Here is a 15,151-nt window from a genome sequence, read left to right on the forward strand (position 1 = left end):
CTGGAGTGCATGGCTTGATCACAGCTCGTTGCAGCCTCGACCTCCTGGGCTCAAGCAATCCTCCTACCTCAGCCTCCCCAGTAGCTGGGACTACAGGCAGGCACTACCACATCTGGCTCATTTTTAAATTTTTATTTTTGTAGAGACAAGGTCTCACTATGTTGCCTAGGCTGGTCTCAAACTCCTGGGCTTGAGCAATCTTTCTGCCTCCGCCTCCCAAAATGCTGACATGATGCGTTTGGTATGCCAGGCCTATTTGCATTTTTAAATGATGTATGTAGATTAGTCATATCATCTATGAAATTCATTTCTTCATTTCTGGATAGAGGAGACATTGCAAAGTGGATGTTGGCTCTCCTAGCATTGAGAACCATTGCTCTGCGATGGGGAAAAAAGGATGTGAGGAACTAACTGCTCCTCCTTTTGCAGACCCAAAGGAGGAAAGGACGAATCCATGTCTACACAGCTGGTAGGTGGACTCGAACCAGGCCCCCTGAATTGTCTAGTCCTGCCCCAACCCCAAATTCGGGGCTTTGTCTTCCATAGCTCGACCTCACAGTAAGTCCAAAGCTGGACGACGCTTGGGGAAAGGAGGTCCAAGGTCTTCATGTCTAACTTCCCCCATGGCGCTTTTGCCATTGATTTAACCGGATCTGGCTCTGCCATTAGGTCAGCAACAGGCTTTGTACTCAGTCGCTCATTGCCTCCCAAGGCCTAGCATGTGTAATAGCAGAGAGCAAAAAGCTTGACTTTCAAGATTAATTTAGTACATTCCCAAAGGGATGTGCGGATGCCAACTCTTCACACACCACCAAACCAAGCAAGAAACCTGAGCACCTCCTAGGATCCCAATGCTTCCATATACAATCTAAGTTTCGCGGGGCAGACGAGAGCCGGCAGAACACCGGGTGGTGTGAGGAAAGGGTCAGGAGGGCGGTGCCTTCCCCAGGCGAACGCGGCAGGTGGAAGGGCATTGCCCTACCGGAAGACGGGAGGAGGGAGTCGGCGACTAGAAGCACCCGCGTGGTGTGCGCGGGTGGGGCGGGGGTTGGAGGGGGAGTTAATGATTTGCCACAGGCTCATTTCGCAACTTAACCAAGAGTCAGCTTCCCGTGACCATGTACCAGCTGAGTCCTCTGGGCCACGCTCCACTTGCCCACTTCCAAGCGGAAGGCCCCCCAGGCTGAGTGCGGCATGATCTCCATCACCGAATGGCAGAGTGAGTGGAGGGAGCGGGGCTGCAATGGGCTATCCAGGCCAGGCTCCGTGCCGGCTCGCTCTCTCTCCCAGCCGGGCTCGCTGTCACTAGGAAACCTACAAGCGTGACCTCTGGAGCCAGGGGCTGGGAGCTGCTCTGCTGGCACCCCAGGGCAGCAGGCAGGGTGGGGTGTGGCTCCCTGCTCTCCAGAGGGTGGGAGTTGCTCAGGGCCCACAGGTAGCCAGAGTTTGGTGCCCAGGGGACCTGGTAGGTTCCCCAGTCACACTGACCCCTTTCCCATCCCGGGTTCTTAGAACTGGGTTGCCGCAAAGGTGGACTCAGGAGGCCTCTGCCCATTCAGACATCATTCCCCACACCATCAAGGTCTCCTGTGGCCCTGGGGGCTTCTTATAAAACACTAAACTCCACTCCCCTGCCCAAACCACCGTACCCTCACTCCTAAACATCCTTCCCCTTCTTTTCGGGGAAGAGGTAGGGAGGAGGTCTTGGAACAGGTCTGCGGCCGTGGGAAGAACCGTGGCTCTGTGGGCTTCGTTTGGGTGAGTTACTTAAAGCCTCTAAGCCTTGGTTTTTCATCTGAGAACTGGTGACAACATTCTTCGGTTCACTCAACAGATTTGTCTCTGCTGTGTGCCCAGCACTGTGTTGGACACAAAGTATCCAACATTAAATGAAACCAACTGCCTGCTTACGTTCTAGAGAGGGGAGACAGGTAATTAACAGAAAGAAGTATGTAGTGTATCAGAAGATGATAAGTCCTCCAGATGAAAATAAAATAAGAGGAGGCTATGGAGTTCAAGGTAGGAGGGGTCGCTATTTTATATAGAGTGGTCAGGGAAGGCTTCACTGAGAAGGTGCCCTTTGTACAGAGATCTGTAGGAAGTGAGAAAGCAAAGCCATACAGCTCTCTGGAGGGGAAATGTTCAGGAAGCAGGGACAGGCAGTGCAAAGGCCCTGAGGCATTAGCATACTTGGTGTGTTTGAAGAACAACAAGGAGGCGGGTGTACCTGGAGCAAAGTGAGGTGTAGGGAGAATCCTAACAGTTTAGGTCAGGGAGGTCACTGAAGGCTCAGGACACTGGAGACTGATAGACCATGGTAATGACCTTGGCTTTATTTACATAAGAAACTATCGGAGGGTTTTGTGCTGTGGTGTGATGCATTCTATTTCTATGTTTAAAAGATCACTCTGGGTGCTGGGTTGAGAATAGGCTGTGAAAGTATGAAGGTAGCAGCAGGGAAGCCAGTTTTTTTTTTTTTTTTTTTTTTTTTTGTTTGTTTGTTTTTTTGAGACAGACAGAGTCTTACTCTGTCACTCAGAGCTGGAGTGCAGTAGCAGGATCTCTACTCACGGCAACCTCCACCTCCTGGGTTCAAGTGATTCTCCTGCCTCAGACTCCCAAGTAGCTGGGGTTACAGGCGCCCACCACCACACCCAGCTAAGTTTTGTATTTTTAGTTGAGATGGGGTTTCACCACTTTGACCAGGCTGGTCTTGAACTCCTGATCTCTCAAGTGATCCACCCGCCTCGGCCTCCCAAAGTGCTGGGATTACAGGCGTGAGCCACCATGCCCAGCCAGGGAAGCCACTCCTGAGTGCGTGAAGGTGGAGGAGACCAAGGTGTTAGCAGGGGATTAGTGGGGTGTGGTCCATGCTGGATCTGCCTTGAGGAAAGTGTTGAGGATTTGCGGATGGATTGGATGTAGGGTGTGAGAGAAAGAGAAGTCAAGAATGCCTTGTATATTTTTTAGCCTGTGCAATGGGAAGGGTTGAGTGGGGGGAAAGCAGGAATTGGGCTTTAGATGTGTTGAGTTGGTTTGTGCTGTTAGACATCCAGGTGAGATGTCAGGTAGGCGGTTGGGTATCTGAGTCTGGAGTTCCAGGTAGAGGCCTGGGCTGGAGACAGAAATGTGGGAATAATCTGCATATTCATGGTCTTTAGGACCACGAGCAACCAAGAGATCACCAAGGGCAGGCACAGTTTCTCACCTCCCCACTACTGACATTTTGGGGCAGGATAATTCTTTGTTGTGGGAGCCTGTCCTGCACATTATAGGATATTAGCAGCATCCCTGGCCTCTACCCACTACATGCCAGTAGCACCCCCACTCCAAGCTGTGACAATAAAAAATGTCTTCAAACATTGTGAAGTGTCCCCTGGGAAACAAATTCCCATCCTGCCCCCCACTCTCCCCCACAATCCCCTCACCCCAGTTGAGAACCATGGACCTGGTGAATAAAAATATAGAGAGAGGTGGGTTGGGTCCTCAGCCCAGTGGCACACTGACACTTTGTTAAACCAATTAGCCTGCAAGTAAATGTACTCTTGCCAAAAACGATAAGCAAGTCCTGTGAGAGAGAGAAATGAGGGAACCAGATTTAGGTCAGGGAACAGAGTGGACTGGCTTTCCCTGAGCAACTGACATTTCAGTTGAGACCTGAACGATGAGGATGCATTGTCAAGTAACAAGTGAGAGGCAGGGTGTTGCAAACCAGGAAACTGCATGTACCAAGGCCCTGAGCCAAAAGAGCTCACATGGAAGCCATGGAGAACAGTGTGGTTGGAGCATGGCAGGCAAGAGTGACAATGGCAGGAGATAAGGTGGACAGGCAGGCCTGGGCCCCACCAGGCAGGGCCTGTGAGCCGTGGTGTGGATGAGAGAGCTCTGCTGCAGTCTCATTTCAGTGGGCAGCCACGAAGGAGTCTAGGCAGTATGCTAACATGATCAGGTTGTATGTTTTTCAAGACCCTTAAGCGCTGTGTGGAGAAAAACTGGGAGGGCACAGGAATAAAGCAGGAGGCCAAATGGGGGCTGCTGCAGGAGTTCAGGAAAGAGATGATCGTGGCTGGGAATTAGGTGGTAAGAATGGAAAGAAATGGACAGCTTTCAACATGCATCTTGGGAGAAGAAAAGAAAACTTAGCTGCGAATTTCATGGGGGAAGGGTGGGCTTTTGCCTTAAGTGGTGGAGTGGGCGGTGGTGACATGTTTACTCATTTGAGGACAACCAAGGGAGGCGTAAGTTGAAGGAAGGAAGATAAATAACCCAGTCTGGGATTCAAGATTAGCCCAGTTCAAGATGGCTGAGAGAAAACCAGGTAGATATGCCAAGTAAGCAGCTAGATAGGAGTTTCAAAGCCCAAAGAGAGGCATGGACTAGAAAGAGAGACATCAATGTCATCAGCATACAAGGTATGTTTAAAGACATGAGAGGCTGGGTGTGGTGGCTCATGCCTGTAATCTCAGCACTTTGGGAGGCTAAAGTGGGAGGATCGCCTGAGGCCAGGAGTTCAAGACCAGCCTGGGCACACTGCAAAACCCCTGTCTCAACAACAAAAAAATTTAAACCAATTTGAGGCCGGGCGCGGTGGCTCAAAGGGCCCCCGCTCCAAGCCTGATGAATCCCCAGCACTTATGGAAGGCCGAGACGGGGCGGATCCACGACGGGTCAGGAGATTCGGGACCATCTGGGGCAAACGGTGAAAACCCGGGTAAAAGAAATACAACAACTAGGCCGGGCGAGGTGGTGGGTGGCCTCTGTAGTCCAGTTACTCGGAGAGGGATTGAGGCAGGGAGCAATGGCGGTAAAACCCGGGAGGCAGTTAGCTTGCAGTGAGCTTGAGATTCCAGGCAAATGACACTCCAGGGGCCTGGGAGGGACAGAGGGAGGGAGCCTCCGTCTCCAAAAAAAAAAAAGAAAAAAAAGAAAAAAAAAACATTAAAACCAATTTAAAAAAATTAGCTGGGCATGGTGGCCTTGTGCCTGTAGTCCCAGCTACTCAGGAGGCTGAGGTACAAGGATTCCTTGAGCCCAGGAGTTCAAGGCTGCAGTGAGCTATGATCGTGCCATTGCACTCCAGCCTGGGCAACAGAGTGAGACCCCAGTTTTAAGACAAAATTAAAAACAAAATTAAACACACAAGGATACATGTGGAAATAGAATGAGAAGAGAAGTGAGCTTGGGCACAAGCCCTGTGCAATTCAAATCCCAAGAAGAAGAGAGAGAAGTAGGAGCTGGCAGAGGAGACAGAGAAAGGGCAGTTAGAGCAGTAGGAAGAAAATCAAGAACGTGATGTGCACAACCAAGAGAAAGGCTGTTTCAACACGGGAGTGGTAAGCTCTAACAGATGACGGCTCACACCTGCCCATTGGATCTGGTAACATGGAGGTCATTAATGGCCAAGGCAAGAGCATTACCTGTGGAAGTGGACTGGACTGGGTTGGTTAAAGGCACTTTTTAATTTTTGTTTTGTTTTGTTTTTGTTTTTTGAGTTGGAGTTTTGTTCTTGTTGCCCAGGCTAGAGTGCAATGGCATGATCTTGGCTCACTGCAACCTCTGCCTCCTGAATCTAATCAAGCGATTCTCCTGCCTCAGCCTCCCAAGTAGCTGAGATTGCAGATGCCCGCCAACTCACTGGCTAATGTTTTGTATTTTTGTAGAGACGGGGTTTCACCATGTTGGCCAGGCTGGCCTCGAACTCCTGACCTCAGGTGATCCACCCACCTCGGCATCCCAAAGTGTTGGGATTATAGGTGTAAACCACCGTGCCCACCCAAAAGTCACTTTTTGGAGCTCGAGACTAGGTTCAAATCCTGCTTCTGCCAGATGCTGTGTATCCCCGGGCAAGTGACTTAACCTCTGTTTTTCAGTTTTGTTTGTGAAATGGTGCTAATAGCAGTACCTATGTCACAAGTAGTTATGAAAATTGAATGTGTTAATATACTGAAAGCATATATGTGCCTAGACTGTGCCTGGCACAGTATGTTCATTATACTATCAATCACTATTGTTAATTTTGAAAAGCGAATGAGGCTCTTTCTCTCCTTATTTCCCTCCTTCCTCTTCCTGAACAATTCAGTCTTAAAGCCATTAGGTTTGACACAGAGAAGGGGGTGCTCAGAGAGTGTTAGAACCCCAGCAGGGTGAGAAGAGTGTTCACACTAGGGGTGGCCTGGTGCAAAGTGCCATAGGCAAAGTAGAGTGACGGGCATCCCCTGCAGGGTCAGGGATGGGGTGGTGAGGGCCTGGCAGACACTGCCCTAAGAGTAAAGAAACATGATCAGTGATGGGGCAAATTGACATCGTGCACCACCTACCAGGATGCAGTGAGAAAAACACAGCATCACATCTTGTGTTATTTCTGCCTAAGATGCATAACCTGAATCTAGTTGTGAGGAAACATCCGACAAACCCAAATGGAGGGATGGTACAGAATAAGTGGCCTGAATCTTCAAAAGGGTCAAGTTCATGCCAAGGAAAGACCAAGGAGCTGTTCCAGACAGAATAATTTAAAGAGACATGATCATTAAATGCCACACAGAATGATGAACTGGAATCTTTTGCTATAAATGATACTACTGGGTGACTGATGAAACTTGAATGGAGTCCGAGGGTTAGAGGATAGTCACATATCAATATTAATTTCCCAATTTTGATGGCTGTATGTTGGCTGTCTAGGAGAACTTTTTGTTTGTTTATTTCAATAGGTTTTTTGGGGAACAGGTGGTTGGTTACATGAATAAGTTCTTTAGGTGATTTCTGAGGTTTTGGTGCACCCATCACCCAAGCAGTGTACACTGTACCCAATGTGTAGTCTTTTATCCCTCAGCCTCCTCCCACCCTTTCCCATGAGTCCCCAAAGTCTATTGTATCATTCTTACGCCTTTGCATCCTCATAGCTTAGCTCCCACTTATGAGTGAAAACATATGATTTTTGCTTTTCCATTCCTGAGTCACTTCACTTAGAATAATGATTTCCAATTCCATCCAGATTGCTGCGAATGCCATTATTTCATTCCTTTTTGTGGCTGAGTAGTAGTTCATTATAGATAGATAGATAGATAGATAGATAGATAGATAGATAGATAGACAGACACACACACACATATATATGTATGTATATATATGTGTATATATATGGTTTCATATTTTCGCAATTCTGAACTGTGCTGGTATAAACAGGCATGTGCAAGTATCTTTTTCGTATAATGATTTATTTTCCTCTGGGTAGATACCCAGTAGTGGGATTGCTGGATGAAATGGTAGTTCTACTTTTAGTTCTTTAAGGAATCTCCACACTGTTTTCCATGGTGGTTATTCTAGTTTACATTCCCACCAGCAGTGTAGAAGTGTTCCCTGTTCACCACATCCATGCCAACATTTATTATGTTTTGATTTTTTGATTATGGCCATTCTTGCAGGAGTAAGGTGGTATCACATTGTGGTTTTGATTTGCATTTCCTTGATCATTAGTGATGTTGGGCATTTTTTCATATGTTTGTTGGCTGTTTGTGTATTTTCTTTTGAGAATTGTCTATTCATGTCCTTAGTGTCCAGGAGAGGTTTTAAAAATCACACCAAAGCATTCAGGGGTGATTAGGTATGAGGTGGCAATTACTTTCAAATGGTTCAAGAAAAATATTCTTTGTACTGTACTTGCAACTTTCCTGCACATTTGTGACTGCTTTAAAAAAAGGAAAAGGAAAAGGGGGGGGAAAGCCGATGATGTTCTGAGACTCGCTGCGCAGCCTGAGGCCAGAAGGACTCATCCACCTGCTCCATGAGATATTATTTCCTTGGAGGTGTAGCTGCTTTCTGGAGCAAGAAAGACATTGAATCTGGCTTTTCTTAAAGCTAGCTACAAAATGGGGAGTCGGGGAAGCCTGGCTTGTCTGTATCAGGTGGTTGTAGGCTCTTCTTGGCAGCAGCTTGGGAGTTGCAAAGTGAGGGGCTAAACAAGGGCACCAGTGCAGCCATCAGTGTCCCTTGGCAGGGAGACCTGAAGCTGGTCTCTGAGGTCTGGGGAGTCTCCACTTCTCCCAGGTGGCGCCTGGAGAACCAGGCCTCCCTGAAGTTACCTTGGCCTCCCAGCTTTTTTCGGCTGGGTGTAGGCGTGACAGCCCTGACCGCCTCCAGCAGAGGGCGCGCTGCTCAATCTGTCTGTATCTTGGGGACCGTGCCCGGCAGGCACGCCCGTCACTCCTGGGGGCATCTGTATGACATCCCCACCCTTCCGCTCTTTCTGCCATGGTTGCTGCCTGAAAAGAACTTTAGGAGCAACCTCTGACTGGGTAACTTGACTAAAATCGCTAAGCTACTCCAGAAGCAAGAGACAAAGGTAGGTCTGAAGCTTGTGTGTGAGAAACAGTTTCTGACCCTTTTCTGTGGAGTTTTGTGTCCCACTGAGCGCTGAGAGCACTAAGTGTGGCCCATAAAGAAGGCTGCCCCATCACAGGAAAGTCCTGGAATCCCACCTGCCCTTAAAGAAGAGTGTAGAACAGGTGGAGGAGTGATGACTATGCCAGCCAGCGAATCGCTGCTGCAGAAGAAGAAGGAATAAATAGAATGGACATCACGTGTGAATGTGAGAAACTTATGCTGTTTCTGCAAAATGAGTATGAGGCTGTTCTTAAGTGTGTGCAGGATGAACATATAGATAGTTTAACAAAACAAAATGAAAACCCCATAAAATGTGCACATCGTATTTCCACACAACTACACCTACTGAGCGGGAGGAAAGGGTGTAGAGTCAGAGCTGAAATCAATGACAGATATTTTTATGGCAGGCATAAGCCAACAACAGATATTTTATAACAAGCATAAAAACTTAAAACACTTATCATTCGGGTTCAAGAAAGATGACTGTGGTCTTCCTCCACAATATTCTGACCTACAAGAAATTATCATGGTAATTCAGGTAGATGTAACTCTACATTCTCAATGTGTTGTCTCTGAGGAAGGAAATGTTGACAAAACACAACCTTCATCATGACCCATGGGGTGATATTCTGCTGAGCTGTCCCAGCTTCTAAGAGATTTAATTCAGGCCAGCCGGAGGAGGTAGAAGTAAGAAACAAGCCCAAATCGATCACGAAGGCTTGTCAGGAACACAAGGAATCAGCTTTCAGTAGAAAATAGATTCTGGGCAGCCGGGTGATAAGTTGAGAGAAATTATGTTACACTGGGTCCCAACAAAATCCAGCTTCTGCCAAAAGTGAGATCCAGTAAGACTGGCATGATACCAGACTATGAGTTGAGCAAGGTTTCAGTCTATAATTGGAATGCTAGATCTCATCGTTGGTTTTTTTGTTTTGTTTTGTTTTGTTTTGTTTTGTTTTGAGATGGAGTTTTGCTCTTGTTGCCCAGTCTGGAGTGCAGTGGTGTAATCTCGGCTCACTGCAACCTCCACCTCCTGGGGTCAAGCAGTTCTCCTGCCTCAGCCTCCCAAGTAGCTGGGACTAGAGATGCATGCCACCATGCCCAGCTAATTTTTGTATTTTTAGTTGAGACGGGGTTTCACCATGTTGGCCAGGCTGGCCTTGAGCTCCTGACCTCAAGTGATCCATCCACCTCAGTCTCCCAAAGTGCTGGGATTACAGGTGTGAGCCACTGAGCACCTGGTTTCATCGCTGTATTTTTGATGATTCTTTTAAAGAAGCTCTTTGGCCTTCTTTCTATATTGGAATTGATCCTAATCCTCTTAAAATCTGCCTAGCAACAGATGATGGATTAACTACCCAGAAGATGATCGTGTTGTTTCATTTTCTTTCAGGTGTAAATATAACTCAGCCAGTAAATTTAGTCTCGATAATTTTGTTTTTGTTTTTATAGTTCTGCCTCTAAACACCAGAATAATTTCCCCCCACTTTTAACAATTATTTGCAAAAGCATATTAATAATACCAATTTCATAGAGGTTATGAGAACCAATTCGAACAAGTCCAGTAAAATTTTTGATGAGGGTATTAAGACTGTGAAATGGGGAAAGAACAGTCTTTCCAACAGATAGTGCTGGATATCCACATGCAAAAGATGCAGGTGGACCCTTACCTTATACTAGCTGCATAAAGTAACTCAAAACAGATCAAAGGCCTAAAAATAAGAGCTAAAACTACAAAACTCTTAGAAGAAAACATAGGGGAAAACATTACAACACTGGATTTGATAATGATTTCTAAGATATGACTTGAAAAGCACAGGCAACAAAAGAAAAAGAAGACATCAATCAGACTACCTCAAAATTAAAAACTTCAGTGCATCAAAGGACTCAGTCAACAGAGTGAAAAAGTGACCCACAGAGTAGGAGAAAATATTTGCAAATCATATACCTGATAGTTAATATCCAAAATATATAAAGAACTCCTACAACTCAACAACAAAAGGAACAACCCGTTTAAAAATTAACTAGACAGTTCTCCAAAGAAGATATACACGCAGCTAACAAGCACATGAAAAGATCATTAATCATTAATCATTAGGGAAATGTAAGTCAAAACCACAATGTGATACTACCTTATACCCATTAGCATGCCTGCTATCGAAACAAAATAAAACAAAACAGAAAAAGTATTGGCAAGATGTGGAGAAATTAGAACGCTTGTGTACTGTTGCTGGGAATGTTAAATGGTGCAGTCACAATAGAAAACAAAATGGCAATTCCTCAAAAAATTAAAAATAGAATTACCATGTGATCCAGTATAATTCCATAATTCCACTTTGTGGGGTATATACCCGAAAGGATTGGAAGCAGGATCTTGAAGAGATATTTTCTTACACTCATATTTATGGTAACACTATTTACAATAGGTAAGAGATGGATGGAAGCCACCCAGATGGCCATCAACAGATGAATGGATCAACAAAATGCAGGATACAGATAGCAATGGACCATTTATTCTGTCTTAAAAAGGAAGAAAATTCAGACACACGCTACAACATGAAGGAACCTTAAGAACGTTATGATAAGTGAAATAAGACAGTCACAGAAAGACAAATATTGTATGATTCCACTTATAGGAGGTTCCCAGAGTAGTCAAAAATTCATAGAGAGAGAAAGTAAAATGGTGGTTATTGGAGGCTGGTGGGAGGGGAATGGGGAGCTACTGTTTAATGGGTGTAGAGTTTCAACTTTGCAAGATGAAGAATTCAGGAGATGCGCTTAATACCACTGAACTGTATATTTTAAAATGGTTAGATGGTAAGTTTCGTTTTATGTGCATTTTGCCACAATTTAAAACTTAAAAAGGTAACAATTTGAAAACGAAGCAACAGAATGAGTTTCCATTTATTGACTATCATAGTGGCAAAGATAAGTAAAATTAACAATTCTGAGTGATGGAGAGGGTTAAGGAAAAAAGGAACTGTATGTCCGGTTATTGTATAACTCGTCTTCAGGGGAGCGATCTGAAATATATTTATCAAAATGTCAAAAATGTAGCCCTTGACCAAACGAGGGGGCCTTCATGTCCTGAACTTCTGGGCTATGCTTGCCGGCTCTGATCGAACTCAGCTTCGAAACATGCCTGCCCTGAGACGCTTACAAACCTTGGGAATGGAGACCACTGCAAACCTTGGATGGGGCTCACTCAAACACTTGGGGAATGGGGGCTCACTGTCAAAACCTTGGAATGGAGGCTCACTGGTCAAACCCTTGGAATGGGGGCTCACTGTCAAACCTTGGGAATGGGGGCTCACTGGTCAAACCTTGGGAATGGGGGCTCACTGTCAACCGTCGGGAATGGGCTCATTGTCCTAGTGTGGGTCCTTGGCAGAACTGCCCGAAGCCACTGGGTTGAAATGAGAGTTGGCCAAAGAGTGTGTAGCGGGGCCCACAAGGTGCCTGCTGCAGGAGGGAGGGAGGGAGCACAATGGGAGCAGGTGCAGGCTTGGGTCTTGGGTGTAGGCCCCAGCTGGGAAGAGGAATGCATTCCTAACTTATGACTTCTATTTTCCCAATCCAGTGGGAAATGTCACCACCGGAGAGTGGAGACAGGGCAATTCTGAGGAGAAAGGAGACCGTGTGGAGAGTTGCTCAGGCGGGCCAGCCTCTGGAGAAAGGACCAGGAGAGCTGGGTGGTTTTGAGGCTCTTTGGGGCTGGCGGTCCTGAGTTTTCAGTGGCTCCCTTCTGCGCAGTGTGGACTGGGCTCCAGTGGTTCTCAGTTGCACAAGGCAGGAGCAGAGGAGGCAGATGCTATGTTCAGCCCTGATACTGATGTGGATAATGTGGCTTTTGAGGACAAGAAGAGGCTGAGAGTATAAAGTGGTGAGGGCAGCACCAGCCTCCACACAGGGCTGCGGTGAGGACAGAATGCCACTGTGTACAGAAGTGACAGCACAGTTCCCAGGTGCTAGACAAAGCTTCATGCCACCCTACCTTCCCCTTCCCATCCCACCATCCCCTGAGAGCTTGAAAGGTGAGATTCCTGGATGGAAGTGGAGTCACCCCCACAGAGGGCACCTGTCCTGTGGCAATGGGGGAAGTTTCAGGGTCCCCACCTGCTCCCCAAAGCCCTTTGCTCCACCACCTCCTTGCCCATTGCAGAGATTGGTGCGGGGATCACCGGTTTCGGCATCTTCTTCATCCTCTTTGGAACACTCCTGTACTTTGATTCTGTGCTCCTGGCCTTTGGAAACGTGAGTCCCCCAGCCCTGTGTCCCCAATCCCCTGCCCCAACCTTTCTGAAGTCTCTATTGCCAGGATAGTCCTTAAATAAATCCCTTAAATAAATCCCAAGTCTATTCAGACCATGCCTATCCAGGGGTCAGACATCATCAAGCCTGGGTGGAGGAGGGCACAGGAAATGGATGCAGAGCCTGCGGCACCAAGAATCTGAGGACCTGGATTCTCACACCGAGCTCTGCGGGAGACCCTGGGGGTTCTGAGGGGACTCAGACACTGTCCCTGCCATCTGAATCCCACTCTAGGGCTAGAGATATAACATGATATACATGGCTGGGAGGAAGGCAGGGGCCACGGTAAACACATTTAATATGAAACAAGGGGCTTAGTGGAAAGAGGACACACTGAATTGGAGAAGGGTGGAGAGGAATTTGGAAAGGAAATGGGTGTGGAGGTGAATAAAGCACTTCCAGGGGGGTTGGAACAGCAGGAGAGAAGGTGTGGGGAAGGAGCGGGGAAGCATGGGATATGCTGGAAGAAAACCAGAGAGTTCAATTTGACGACAGCCTGGGCACTCTTAAGGGATCATTAAGAGCCAAGCTGAAGACAGTGATAGGGTATCCATGGGAGGGCCTGGAGGGTTATTCTGTAGGTGGTGGAGCCTCTGAAGGTTCTGTGTGACTTTCAGTATGGCTGCCTAACCTACTTAGGCCTCAATCTTCACTTCTCTGGAATAAAAATCCCACCTGCTTCCATCTTCCCTAGATGGTGTGGTGAGAAACCAAGTCCCATATGAAAAAGTGCTTGGGCTCCAGGGAATTGGGTGGGCAACTAGAAACCATCAAAAGTTTCTCATCCATCCCCCTGCCTCTGTGCAGTCCTGTTCCCAGCCAGCAAGACTTATCAAGGCTCTGGGATTCTGCCACATTGCTGGACGGCCCTCGCTCAGATGGTCTTAAAGAGTTAGCATGTCCTGCCCCTGCCCGCCACCTGGCTCCAGGCCTGTGCCTCCAACTCCTCAGGGGGCTGGTGGGTTTGCTTCACGCTCTCCTCCCTCCCCTACAGCTGCTGTTCCTGACGGGCCTCTCCTTCATCATCGGCTTGAGGAAGACCTTTCGGTTCTTCTTCCAACGGCACAAACTCAAGGGAACCAGCTTCTTCCTGGGGGGTGTGGTTGTCGTGCTCCTACGCTGGCCCCTCCTGGGTATGTTCCTGGAAACCTACGGATTCTTCAGCCTGTTCAAGTGAGTACAAATCCCTATAACCCTGGACAGACCCACCAAAGCATCTGAGTGGGTGAGATCACCCCAGCAGGAAGTGCAGAAGATGGGACTTTATCCTGCAAGAGATGAGAACCATGGACACTTCAGAAAGGCCCCCTAAAGTAGGCTGAAGGGTACTTTGGAGGGATTAGTCCATCCATCAACAAATACTGATAGAGTGCTTACTGTGTTTCCAGCACTGTGCCTGTGTGCAGGGAGCAGACACGAGGCCTGCCCACAAATCCAGCTGGAGAGGAAGGGCAGTGAGCTAACATGTTCCAGGCACGCTCATGATCATCATCTTATTTTATCACAACAACCTACTCTAGGATTATCCTCTACTTCACAGATAAGGAAACCAACGCTCAGAGAAGTTGCCCCCGCCCCGAGGTCTGAAACTAGTATGTGAAAAAGGTCGCCCTTGACCCAGGGGGCTCTGGCTCCTGACCCCTGTGTCATCCCCTGGCCTGACCTGTGTCAGCCCTGGGCTTGGGAAAAGGCAGGGTGGAACTCAGTCATGATGTGTGGCCACTGTCAGGCCTGTAGGCACTCAGAGGGGAGCCCAGGGTAGTGTCGTAGAGGAAGCAGGACTTGAGAGAAGCCTTGAGGGATGGGTAGAGTCTAAGAGAAGACTGGAGGGTACTGAAGGAAAAGGAAGGAAGGGGTCTCAGAGAAAGTGGGGTTGGGAAGGAAGACTTCGTATGTCTACAGGGTAGTGTGGAGAGAATAGGGGTGGGCTGGGGACAGTGGAGACTGGAAGAATGATGGCTTCTACAATCATGGAAAGGAGTGGGGGTCAGGAATCCCTGGGTTCTCATAGGAGCCCCCGTTTGCTGAATGTAGCCCTGAAACCCCCCGATTAGCCTGAACAGCCTAGGCCTCAGAGACTTCAGGAAGTGTGGCTTTAAATTTTCTCACGCATACCTGCCATCTATTTATTCCATATTCAAATATGTCATTTTATGGCTGGGCGCAGTGGCTCACGCCTGTAATCCCACCACTTTGGGAGGCCGAGGCAGGCGGATCACTTGAGGTCAGGAATTCGAGACCAGCCTGGTCAACATGGTGAAACCCTGTTTCTACTAAAAATACCAAAAAAATTAGCTGGGCTTGGTGGCAAGTGCCTGTAATCCCAGCTACTCAGGAGGCTGAGACACAAGAATCACTTAAATGCAGGGGGCAGAGGTTGCAGTGAGAGAAGATCGCACCATTGCCTCCAGCCTGGGTGGCAGAGCGAGATTCTGTCTCAAAAAAAATATATATATATATA

The 15,151-nt window shown here is 47.6% G+C and overlaps 1 protein-coding gene across 2 annotated transcripts in view; it reads left to right on the top strand.

The window, feature by feature from the left end:
• Positions 1-1,010: 1,010 nt before the first annotated feature.
• The window catches only part of GOLT1A (golgi transport 1A), a 19,509-nt gene continuing 5,368 nt past the window's right edge, over positions 1,011-15,151 (top strand). For both annotated transcript variants that reach the window (XM_017881054.1, XM_017881053.1), the window contains exons 1-3: positions 1,011-1,219; positions 12,542-12,633; positions 13,685-13,863. In XM_017881054.1, coding sequence (XP_017736543.1) covers positions 1,195-1,219; positions 12,542-12,633; positions 13,685-13,863 — 296 coding nt within the window. In that variant the 5' untranslated portion in view covers positions 1,011-1,194. The remainder of the gene's footprint in view (positions 1,220-12,541; positions 12,634-13,684; positions 13,864-15,151) is intronic.

The sequence above is a fragment of the Rhinopithecus bieti genome, unplaced genomic scaffold (genome assembly GCF_001698545.2).
Source record: "Rhinopithecus bieti isolate Rb0 unplaced genomic scaffold, ASM169854v2 scaffold_12049, whole genome shotgun sequence".
NCBI lineage: Eukaryota > Metazoa > Chordata > Mammalia > Primates > Cercopithecidae > Rhinopithecus > Rhinopithecus bieti.